A 12391-nucleotide genomic window follows, 5' to 3' on the forward strand; every position below is an offset into this window, starting at 1 on the left:
GACGAAAATAAATGTAAATTGAAGCATGGAGGCTTATTATCTGATGAAATGAAAGAAGCTCTTTTATTGCATATTAAAACAGCTCCCAAAGAGATTTTGGGAGATTTCAAAATGTCACATAATCATGCTAAGATGTTATTGAGCCAGCGGCTTGCAGAATTAGCATGTACTGACAAGAAATCATTAGAAAATAAATCAACATTCTACCAGACTAAATCAGAAAATAATAAAACTGATATGAATTTAGCGCATACCGGGTAAATTTTTTAATTTTATGATTTAAAACTGAATACCTATCTATTATGCATATACTCGTATATGCATAGGTATACAAATTATAATATAATACATATATCAATTTCCTATTATGTTGTTTCTTTAAACATTTGTTTTTGTTATTCAAGTAACTCTGCTCTCCCAGATCTTCTAAAAATTGAGCAGTTCAATGATATTTTTAACAAATCTCAAATAGAGGCTTTGAAGAAAATTGGAGTGCTTTTCTCATACCAACTACTTGCGCTTTCAATGATTGAATTAAATAGATGTGGAATAAGTGTAATGCAAATTGTTAAAATTCAAGAAAAAATAAAGAAAACTGATAACATCAAAGTTTTCAACACTGATAATACAAACACTGAATTGGCTGTTGGTATGCAAAGTGATGGAAACAAAAATTCTTTACAGTAAGTTTAATTATGTACAACTTAAATTTTATTTTAAAAATTAATTTTTTTATTATTTAAAATTTATATTAGCCAGTTTTTTTATTCTGTTATTTTTACCATTAGTAAGTTTTTTTTTATATTTTCCAAATAAGAAATAGAACAAGTTTGTATGGATCTATCTTATGCTTTACATAACTACATTTTCAACTTTTGGTTTAGAAATCTAGTGTTTTTGTTGATTTCAAGAAGATACCTTAAATGTTTTTAAATAGGTACATACTTACCTGATTTCAAAAAGTTCTTTAAAGTATACTAAAGAATTTTTAGACGTTCAGAATGGATTTTTGGTTGTTAGGATTGCGTAGATCAAACAGATTGCAAATAGACAGCGTAGATCAAATAACCAAATCAAAAGAATTGAGTGAAATCAAAGACATTATAATTATAGTATTTTTAATGTCTTTGGTGAAATATTATAGCTATGTACCTATTTATAAAATTTAACATTTATTACACATTATATTGAACTTACATAAATATATTTGTATGTTGCAAGTTTTGCACAGCTCATTTCATTTCTTTTCGTATTTTTTTTTCAAAAGATATACAAAGTACCTATGCATGTATTTTTTATTTAAGGGGTTGCGTTAAGGACACTTATTTTGAAAAATTGTCTCCACCGGAGTTTTCTACACATTTACTATGCAATATGGAGACAGAGGATTGTGAAGAAGAATGTGATTTAATAATAGATGAAGAAGCTTGTAGTACAAGCGATGGAGATGTAACTTGAGAATCTTAAATGTTTCATGCATAAAAATTCTTAATTATGTTTTCATATTTTTTCAAGATTGAATTTTCGAAACCCGATATTAAAAATAATGCAAAGGAAAATTATGTCAAGCAAAGTACAGAATTGCAAAATAGCAATAAACAAAATACACAAAGTTTAAAGGAAGTTGAAGTTAAGGATTTATCAAAACATTCTGAGATATTTTATAAAAAAATTCAAAAGGTTTCTAAAATTGTGGCAACTGATTTTCCACTTAAATATAATGATGATAAATTGAATACCAATGAAAGCAATGTCAGAAAAATTACTAAATGTGATCCTTTATTAGTTGAGATCAATGATTACGGTAAGTTTTAATTTCTTCCAATGATTCTTCAATGAAAAATAAAAAAAATTGTTTGCTACATAATTTTTATTTTTATTTTTATTAAAGCAAAACCCCTTAGAAAAATATCAACAAACATTAACACCCTTGAAGACATAAAGATAATTACAACCGGTAAAAATTTAAAACAAAGTTTATATTTACAATGTATAGTATTCATTATTATAAATAAGTGCACAATGTTATTATACTGTTATAATAGTATCGTTATTTCAACTTTATAATATCAATTTATGTGTTTTTCATACGTAAATTATATTATCTATAGTTGTAAATTCGTTATAATTTTGCAGGTGAACTTGATATGCGATTACCATTTAATTCAGTTCTTCAAAATTATAAGCCTGCGACAGAATGCGACGGATCCTTTGTGCCACATTCAATAATACCTTGGAAGGTTTGTATACTGAAAATTAAAATATTTACGGTACTTAGTGATAGTTATGAAAGTCTACTGGATCTAAAGAATTAATTTTAACCCTTTCCACTCCAATGTCGAGTGTCACTCGACACTGATTTTGTTCCACTAGCTCCACTTTCGTGTGAAACTCGACATGGTGTAATATCTGTCAAATGTAAAAATTTTATTGATACTACATAATAAAACTAGTTGTTATCGCACCGTTATATGTTCGCGTCGTAAACAACTTATCTCTGTGCTTCATCTGTTAGCGTGGAGCTGGTGGAATAAAAACAAAAACAGCGTTGGAGTGGAAAGGGTTAAAAGTATTGCTCTTTTTTGGAAAATTTCTGTATCAAAATTGAAAAATCCGTAATTAGAAATTTTTTTTTTGTTATTGATAAAATAATTTTTATTTCATTGAGATTTTTTTTTCATAGATATTGAAACATGTTATTTTACTTATCATATTTTTTCTTAATATTTTTTTTTTAACTCTTCCATTTTTATTTTAAGTTTATCAGAAAAGCTGGTTTTACTTCCAAACTGAACTTAAGTTAATCTAGCGGACTTTCATAATGCGAACAAGTGAATAAAAAAACTCTGTAGATTAAATGACCTATTATTAATTAATAGGTCATTTAATTTAACAGATAATTGTAATTAACGGATCTAAAAATAAATGTATGTGTGTATATCTACGTAATATGATAATATACATACATACATTTGTACGGCAATTAATACTTGTAGGATTTTATCGTTCTAGGATTTTATTTAACTTTTTCTGATTTTAATTAACCACGATTTCGTTTTTATTCTTTTAAATGAACTTTTTATTAAAAATATATTACATTAATTGAAATAAATAGCTAATCAAAGGATTATATTTGCTTTCATATTTTTACATAAACCAGCTGTTTGAAATTGTGTTACCTACAAAGGTGCCAATGTCTTTAGAACAAATAGAAAAACTGCAGCAATCAAACGACCCAAGAATTAGAAAAAGGATTATTAATCAAGAAATATATTCATTTGAAGGAAACTTTCATGATTTAAGTAAAGAATTTCCAATGGATAGTAATTGTGTTAGCAATTCTGTAGATAATAATAATAATGACAGCAAAAACAATATATTGTACAAGAAAGATTTTTTAGATCCGCGAAAACTTCATATTAGTAATTCTACATATGAACATTTTAAACAACCAACTGTCATGCAAACATTACAATATTATTTGCATCACTCAACCTGGTATAACAAACAAAATTCAAAAGCGAAAATGGAAATAAATGAACTAATAGCAGATCTGGCTGCTTATTTAAAAAAATTCAAGCAGGATAATAGGCTAAACAAAAAATTTTGCCTTAATAAATTGAAGTATCATAGTCAAATTTTAAATATTTTAAATAATTTAAAAATATTTATTGATTCTAATGGCTCTATTTTACCTGAAAAAGCAATTTCTGATATGAATTATGGCACTGAAAATACCGGATTTACGCTTTTTGGTGGTTTTGAAAGATTTTGGGGAACTTTACCGTCTAATCAACGACAATTACCAGTCATATCAAACTTAGTTCCAGTAGGTTCTTTTCAAGCACCCATGCCAGTACATTTTAATAAACCAGCATTATTGGGTTTTCATTCAAATGATATTACTGGTGTGGGATGCAATAACTCATTTCAGGCAACAGCTGCAGCTGTCCACACAAAAACTATGAATTTTGCAAATAATATTTTATATGGAAATCAAAATTTTACTTTTCACTTCGAAAATTGTAGGTCACAGTTTCCGCAATCATCTGTTGCATTAAATTCCAACTTGGAATCTTTTAAAGCCAGTAATGAAGTAAATTCTTACGGAAGCAGAAATAATTTGAAATATCGTAATAATTCAAAGTTATCAGATCGTTACAGCAATAAGAAAAATAAAAGATTTAATAACAAATATTGTAATAATAGTGAAAATGGTGGATTTTCTAATAAGGACAATGAAGAGAATATTAGTACTTTTGAAAATGACAAAAATAATAATAAGTGCGACGTTATTTGCAATAAAAAAATAAAGCAAAGGAGAAAAGTATCTGAAAACTGGGATGAAGAAGATGAACCTATAAAAGCATTAGAAAAATGTGCTAGTAATAGTGAAACATCAAAAACGTTTGAAGGGAAAGAGGAAAATTGGGATTCTGATGACGAAAATGAGAATTCAATAAATAATTCTTCTGAGCAAAAATTGAAAGATTGTCCAGTCAAAAATTTTGACAGCATTAATGATTTTGGAACTGTATCCAAAAAACAAAAATTAGAAAATATACGTTGTACTACTACTGATACCGAAAAAACAAGTTTGAAAAGCGAAAAGAGTAATTTTGAAAATCATGTTTGTAGTAAAAGTCCCAAACATGAAGAAAACTTATGTTTCGCGAATAATATAGAAATCTCCAAAGTTGTCGCTGATGATTCGGAAGAAGAGTGGGATTAATACCCAAAACAAAAAATATTAGCATTATCGTTTTTTGTATTTTGTTAAATAAATTTAAAATTTTGTATATAATTAAATATTTAAAAGCCTAGTATGGTGTTATCAGATTGGTTAACAATTGTTTATTATTCAATGTAATATTTATAAGATTTTTTATTAACTATTGGTATGTGGTACCACATGCCAATTGATTAATAAACAATGGTATGTACTTATGTAAATGTAATACGAAAAAATAGTAAAAATACATATAAATGCATACGTACATACGTATACATATACACGAAAATAGATGTTATATTCCTTAAAAAGTTCACGGTCGCTTCCCACAAAAATACCATTCAGTCCGTTATTAAACTCATGAAATCTCAAATATTCCAAGGCGTCTTAAATTCGATAAAAAATTTTAAGCTTTAACTTTGATAAGATTTTATGTAAACCGTTTCTAACGCCAAATTGTAGTTATTATTCTATTCTCATCAGATTTATTTTCCCTTTTTTAAGAAGTAAAATGGCCATAATAAATTTTTTGTAAAAGTTTTTGAGCAGCGATTTGTAGGAAATTGTTAAATTTTGACATAATTTCAATTTGACATATATAATAATTTTGAGATTATTTAAGTATAATGTGTATGTCACTAGATTTCATTGACGGCTTAAATCTTTGATTTTTTCGTATATGTAAACCCTACCTTATAGAAATATATATATATATACAGCTCGCTTACTTATATTTATTTAATTATAGAGCCTGCGGGTTTGTAAATACGTTGATTTGACGCATATGTAATAAAGGTCTGTAATCAATTACCACAGTCGAAACTAATCAACCACGATAATTCATCACGAGCTACCTCCGGATTGCTTCCCATTAGTTTTACTAATTTTCGAACTGCTGTCGATTTATTTCTTTTAAACTAAATAATTAGTATATTATGTATACAAACGCTACTTTCGTTTTGTTATAAAAAAACAACATGCTATATAGATATTTAAAAATTAAAATTTATTTCACTACTAATGTTTTACCTTTTTTCACATAGAGTCTTAAAATAATATAAACTATCAACTGAAAATCACCTTCATTTATGTGATCATCACTTAACAATTAATATCAACAATTAATTTGAACAATAATCCCATTAAAGTCTTACAAATAACAATAAAATTGACAATAATTGAAATTCACACTAGCCAATTTTCTTTACAATTATGTATTGTCAAACAATAAAAGAATTGTCAAAAATAAGACTGAGTTTATATGCAGCTTGAAACTGACTTGAAGCATATGTCGACTTCATATAACGGCTGCGGTTAACGCGGATTATATCAGTATAAATTTTTGTACGTTTTGCAACTTTTTTGACAATAATTTACGTAAGTGAACGCTCAATATATTTTTTAATGGTTTAACATAACTTTAACGAACATATCTGTAATATCAACGAATTTCGATTATTCGAACACGAAATTGCGAACACTGTACACACATGAAATGTGCATAATCTATTATTACAGTTTTATTAATTATACTTAGAATACAATACATGATTTTTTTTGACTGATATTTGGAATTTTTGTTTGAAAATATTAAGAAAATACTTTTATATTTGAAAGATTCGTTTTTCAATATTTTAAGACAAACTTAAACAGGTAAATATGCCAATTGAGAATACATTTAACATAACTTGTAGGTATTTATTTGATATTTGATATATTTTTGCGAATGCAGAAGTTCAACAGAAATAAACAATATACATACATATATACACATCCATTATATTGTATATTACTTCAATCGGAGATTTTGAAATAGTAATTGTTTTTTCTATTTGAAACTTTATACTTATATTTTAAAATATTTTTAGAACGTGATGGATGATATAAATGATTTTTTCGATTTCTCAAAGCCTTTCAAAAGAACAGTTGTCTCAGGTGGCTGCGTAAATGGAAGATGTATGCCAGATGAAACTTTTCGGAGTGAGGTAATACCGAAACGGGAAGTGATAGGCAAAGAATATTCAAAAAAACTAGCTGTGGCCGAAGAAATAAATGTGCTTGAGGTAAGTTACACATAAAAGAAATATATTTAGTTTAATCTAAGTATATGATATATTGCATTTAAGGATGATTATGCTGTATCAGCTGGTCCTTCATCTGGCAGATCGTCAAATATATCTCGCAGTTTTATGGAAACAATGGAAGACGACACAGATGAAGATATTAATATGGACAAAAAGCCTAAGGATGACATTTACGAAAAATATAATTTTTCTAAAAGAACTCATATAGATTTACCAATTTTCGATACCCGGGAAGATATTATAGAATTAATACATAGAAATCGCGTTGTGGTTCTGGAAGGAGAAACAGGATGTGGTAAAACAACCCAGCTTCCACAATTTATATTAGATGATGCATATAAAAATCGTGAATATTGTAACATTGTATGTACACAACCAAGACGTATTGCTGCAATAAGCATTGCACAACGTGTTGCTGAAGAAAGAAATTGGAAAGTTGGAACAATTGTTGGATACCAAGTTGGTCTACATAAAGAACTTAATCCTGATACCAGATTACTATATTGTACAACAGGAGTTTTGTTGCAAAAGTTGATAAAAGCTAAGGATCTCGCATCCTACACTCATATAATTCTTGACGAAGTTCATGAAAGAGATCAAGATATGGATTTTTTGTTAATCGTAATTAAAAAGCTAATACGAAAAGCACCCGATACCAAAATAATTTTAATGTCAGCTACAATCGATACTAAAGCAGTAAAAATATTTTAACAATATTATATCATGAAATTTTAAAATTTTCGATTTAAGTTTTCAGAATATTTCAAAACTGTTCGAGGTAAAATATTAATCCCCGCACCAGTGTTAAAAGTAGACACAAGAAGGTTATATAATGTTAAGATATTTTATATAGAAGATTTGAGCAAAATAACAGATGTAAAAATACTCTTGTAAAATAAATTAAAAATAATTTAAAAATTTTTTTTAGAATGAAAATTTTCGTATAGATTACGATACTCCTGGTATTTCTGATAGTTTACATAAAGTTGTTTTGAAATTAATAATCAATTTGGAAATATTGGACAAATCAGATTCTGAATCTCAGGAACTTGCTCATAAACCTTCCATTTTAATATTTTTACCAGGCATAAACGAAATTGATAAAATGGAAAATGTTTTGGAAGGTTTAAGAACTTTGTAATATTAGAATTGTAAACTGCTCAATTTAAACTTTAATATGAGTTTTGTTATTTAGAATTGCTGTACAAATGAACGTTTCTGTAATTCGATTACATTCTATGATATCACCGGAGGAGCAACAGAAGGCGTTTAGAAATCCTGCTCCAGGGTACAGGAAAATTATTTTAGCTACAAATATCGCTGAAAGTTCCATCACCGTTCCTGATGTTAAATATGGTAATTAATAAAGCAAATTTAGACATACACTTTTTTTTGCAACGGAACATACAAAATTTAAATAGCTTCATGTAATATTTTATATGTATGTATGTGCGTATAATATTCAAATTTATAATTCTAATGTGTTTTCATATTTCTAATATTAATATTTTATTAAATTAATAGTTATTATTATTAAATTATTATTATTATTAAATTTTATAGTTATCGATTTTTGTCTCACTAAGAATTTAGTGACAGATACTAGCTCAAATCTAACATCTTTGCAACTCCAATGGGCTAGCAAGGCGAATTGTAAACAGAGAGCGGGTAGAGCTGGTCGTGTGATGAATGGGCGAGTCTTCAGGCTTGTAACAAAAGATTTTTATAATGTAAGTAATTACAATGAAAAAGAAAAGTAAAACAACTTAAAGTTTACCCAAAATTTAAAAAAAAAATTGTTATCGTACAATTTATATGTTTTATAGCTTCACATGCCTGAGCAGTCATCACCGGAAATGACGCGTTGTCCTTTGGAAAATATTGTGCTGAAAGCTAAGATGCTGGATATGGGGCCCCCTAATAATATATTAGGTTTGGCGTTGGATCCACCGAATTTGTCGGATATTCGCAACACAATATTAACATTAAAAGAAGTGGGTGCATTATTTTCCACGATTAATGGAACATATGATGTAGATGACGCAGATTTAACTTTTGTGGGAAGAGTGATGGCACAACTTCCGATTGATATTCACCTATCCCGGTTAATAATTTTTGGATATATTTTCAGTATTTTAGAAGAAACTATTATTATAGGTACTGGAATCTTTAATTCTCATTAAATGTATATTCATATAGTTTTTATTTTTATATTAGCTGCTGGATTAAATGTGAAAAGCATATTTGATTTCCCATATCAAGCTCAGCTTTCTGCTTACTCTTCAAAGCTGACTTGGTCTGATGGATCCGGAAGTGATTTATTCGCTATTATAAGCGCTTATAGAGTACGTATTTTAATATACAAATTATAACGAAATACAACGAAATGGTATTTTAAACTATATTTTTAAGGTTTGGTTAAGCAAGTATGAACAGGGACAATTTAAAAATGAAAATGCTGAGGCGGCATGGTCTCGACGTTTTTATATTAATTCGAGATCAATGAAGGAAATGCACTATTTGGTTTTGGAATTAAAATCTCGTTTACAATTTATTGGTATTAAAGAAAATACAGGAGCATATCGGGTCAATTGGCTTGATCATGAAAGGGCTATTGCATTAAAAGTTGCTATAGCAGGTAAAACATCGAATTGCATTATTTTTTATTACTATCATTTACTGTTTTATTACACAATATTTTGTACATAGGGGCCTTTTATCCTAATTACTTTCTAAGAGCAACTATTGACCAATATGAAAGTGAGAAAGGGGCATATCAGACTTTATGTGGTAGAAATCCATGCAACACTGTTTATTTTACAGGATTCGATAACAAATATATTGGTGAATTTTACGTAAAATCTATTAAAGATATATTCAAAAAAGCTATGATAGCTTATAAGAATATTGAAGTAGAATTTGAAGAGGGTACTCAAAAAATATTTGTGAAGTTCAATAGAATGGAAAGTTATTCTGCGATTAACAATGTTCGATTGGCTCTACCTGGTCGTGTGCAACCTGAAGTGTACAAAGCTGTGAAAATGAGACAGCTCCATTTTCCAGCAACTATAAAAGTCATGCCGTAATTGATTTATCTTTATACATATATTAGTTTTTCTCACTAGATTGTTTTAATCTCAGCGCTCGTGATATAGCTGTTTACGCTTCAGAAAAGAATTTGGGACAAATTGTTGATGGAAAATTTGAGTTTTATAAACATAATATCAAAGAGGCTGAATTAATAGTTTTACCATCAGTTTTTACAAGATTTGAACGAGGAAGAATTTCTTATGTAGGTGTTTCAACAATTTTTTTTTATCGTTTATATGAAATTAATTTTATAGATCGAGAACTGCGGTAAATTTTGGTTTCGTCCAAAGCAAGTGGAAAATCAGCTTAAACATATTGTCGCAGAGTTAAATAATAATGAATCGTTGTATAAATTTGCAAGCGATAATCAAGTAAGTCGTGGAATGATAGTCGCCGCTAAACATAAAGGAAAATTCTTTAGAGCAAAAATTTTACGTAGAGAGGAAGAATCAAAATTAAGCAACATTCGATTTAGAGTATTTATCATATGTGAATTTTTTTTTGAGTTTCAAATTTTTAATTTAAATTTTTTTGTAGGTCATTTTTATAGATTACGGGGACGTGCTGTCCATAAGTTTATCTGACTTGTATGGTATAAATCAGAACCATCAAAATTCGGTTTTAGTAGATTTACCTCCCAGAGTTTTTGAATGTTATTTAGCAGGAATTGCTCCATCTGCCATTAATTGTACATCTGGTCATTGGATTGAACATTCAACTAACTATTTCAAAGATGTAATGAAACAAGAGTATGAAAAGAATAAAGAAATTGTACTAGAAATATATTCAGTCGTGAACGGAATATGTGCCACTTTTGTTCATATTGGTTCTGAAACTATTAATGATATCCTCGTGGAAAAAAATTTTGCTCAATATTGTGAAGAAAATTATATGTCAAAGGTAAAATATTTTTCCAACTCAACGTACCTTTTGCATATCTATATTTTTAATGAACTTTTTTATCAAATAATTTTTTATGATTCTTAATTATTAATCTTTAATAAATATATATAGATTGATAACGATTTAAGAACTCGCAAGCAATTTGAGCAAAGATACAAGAATTTTGAAAATTTTTCCAAAAATCAAGAAGATGAACGTGCTTTTCTTGAAGATTATATACGACAATCCGAATATGGTGCGAAGAATTTAAATCTCGATCCGCCCCCAGATAACAAGTGTACCATAAAATTGAATTTGCGAGGTCCTTTAAGCCCGCTTGAAACTACTTGTTTTTCAGCTACTAGAATAGGCACTTACAAAACTGTACGTATTGAACGTGATTCCGTTAACTGTGTTCTTCTTAATTCTGATCCACAAGATGGACATGAAAGAATGATTGTTGCAGCATCAATTAATGAATCTGTGGAAAAGGATACAATAACTGCCCGCCAAACAAGTTTAATGCCAAATATTAAAGGTTTCGCGCCACTAATGGTTTTGATGTTTAGTCCAAAAATGGAGATGAGGCGTAATAAAAATAAAACAAGATTTTCTTCAATATTATGTGGATTGGGATCACACGAGAATGATCCTAGAAGATCATTATTCCCCGAACATGATATTCTTTTGAATTTAAATGTGGAAATTTCTGAAAATGATATCGAAATAGTAAGTTCATTTTAAATGAAATTGTCTATTCCATTAATATAAATAAGTTACATATTTTGTAGATTAACAAAATTCGCTTTTGCATGGATAGCATTTTATTTACAAACGCTGGGGAAGAATTTCCAGCAAATTCGCAAAAGGAAAGATACAACTTTACAGCAAGAGTTAAACAGCTTTTAATACAGTAAAACGCTTCACAATATTCTCTAACATAAAGCATTTTTAAATTTACTTCTATTTTTATAGGTTATTGGAAAAAGATAGGCAATATATAGAATGTGAACAAGATTTTAATGGCACTGATTGGAATCAAGTGGAAAGTAAGGATATGCGTGCAATTAAAAACATATATATGGATAGATCTATTTTTCCGTTGCATGATCATATGCGTTTGTATAACGAGCCATATCAGCACGTTGAAAACTTACGAAAGAATTGCAAATTACTTCATGAATATAAAAGAATATACACGTAAATTTGTTACGTTTGTTAATATTTAAAATCAATTTATTATTTTCTTTTTTTTTAGAAATGCTACAATCTCTGGTAATAATATTAGATGCGAGTTATGTGGACAAAATCTGAATGATATAATGCAATTAAGGATACATTTACTATCGAAATTGCACAAGGACCGCGAAAAGCAAATTGATTTTAAACCATAATAAACTTTCTTATTTTTTATATTAATATAACTTTAATAATTTAATTTTGCCAAGAAATATGTACATATGTTTAATTAACGGGATTAAAAGTTTAAGTTTATTTGTAATGCACAACATTGTTTTTATTTATGTGTCTGTTTTTTCATAAAATAACTACTTTCTATTAACCTTTTCTAGAGCTACTGAAAATTAAAACAAAAGTTAATCTG

The 12391-nt window shown here is 28.1% G+C and overlaps 2 protein-coding genes across 3 annotated transcripts; both read left to right on the forward strand.

The window, feature by feature from the left end:
- Window positions 1-62: 62 nt before the first annotated feature.
- LOC129614080 (GATA zinc finger domain-containing protein 4-like) lies at window positions 63-4791 on the forward strand. The gene is made up of 7 exons (XM_055528468.1): window positions 63-257; window positions 405-683; window positions 1305-1449; window positions 1516-1804; window positions 1892-1957; window positions 2137-2240; window positions 3161-4791. The coding sequence occupies exons 1-7, from the start codon at window positions 112-114 to the stop codon at window positions 4730-4732; spliced, it is 2601 nt and encodes an 866-aa protein (XP_055384443.1). The 5' UTR covers window positions 63-111; the 3' UTR covers window positions 4733-4791.
- Window positions 4792-6248: 1457 nt separating this feature from the next.
- LOC129614102 (probable ATP-dependent RNA helicase spindle-E) lies at window positions 6249-12296 on the forward strand. 2 transcript variants are annotated; one of them, XM_055528502.1, is made up of 19 exons: window positions 6261-6385; window positions 6465-6547; window positions 6601-6795; window positions 6859-7512; window positions 7567-7692; window positions 7745-7953; window positions 8012-8172; window positions 8380-8546; window positions 8643-8973; window positions 9034-9161; window positions 9229-9454; window positions 9526-9898; window positions 9958-10108; window positions 10161-10382; window positions 10444-10806; window positions 10921-11517; window positions 11580-11701; window positions 11764-11988; window positions 12047-12296. In XM_055528502.1, exons 3-19 carry the CDS (start codon window positions 6607-6609, stop codon window positions 12180-12182), a joined length of 4380 nt encoding a protein of 1459 aa, XP_055384477.1. In that variant the 5' UTR covers window positions 6261-6385; window positions 6465-6547; window positions 6601-6606; the 3' UTR covers window positions 12183-12296. The 2 variants fall into 2 exon arrangements, with proteins under 2 accessions (XP_055384478.1, XP_055384477.1); XM_055528503.1 differs by lacking the exon at window positions 6465-6547 and having other exon boundaries at window positions 6249-6385.
- The last annotated feature ends 95 nt before the right edge of the window (window positions 12297-12391 follow it).

This window comes from Condylostylus longicornis, unplaced genomic scaffold, assembly GCF_029603195.1.
Source record: "Condylostylus longicornis isolate FDR11 unplaced genomic scaffold, ASM2960319v2 ptg000100l, whole genome shotgun sequence".
In the NCBI taxonomy this organism is placed as follows: Eukaryota; Metazoa; Arthropoda; class Insecta; order Diptera; family Dolichopodidae; genus Condylostylus; species Condylostylus longicornis.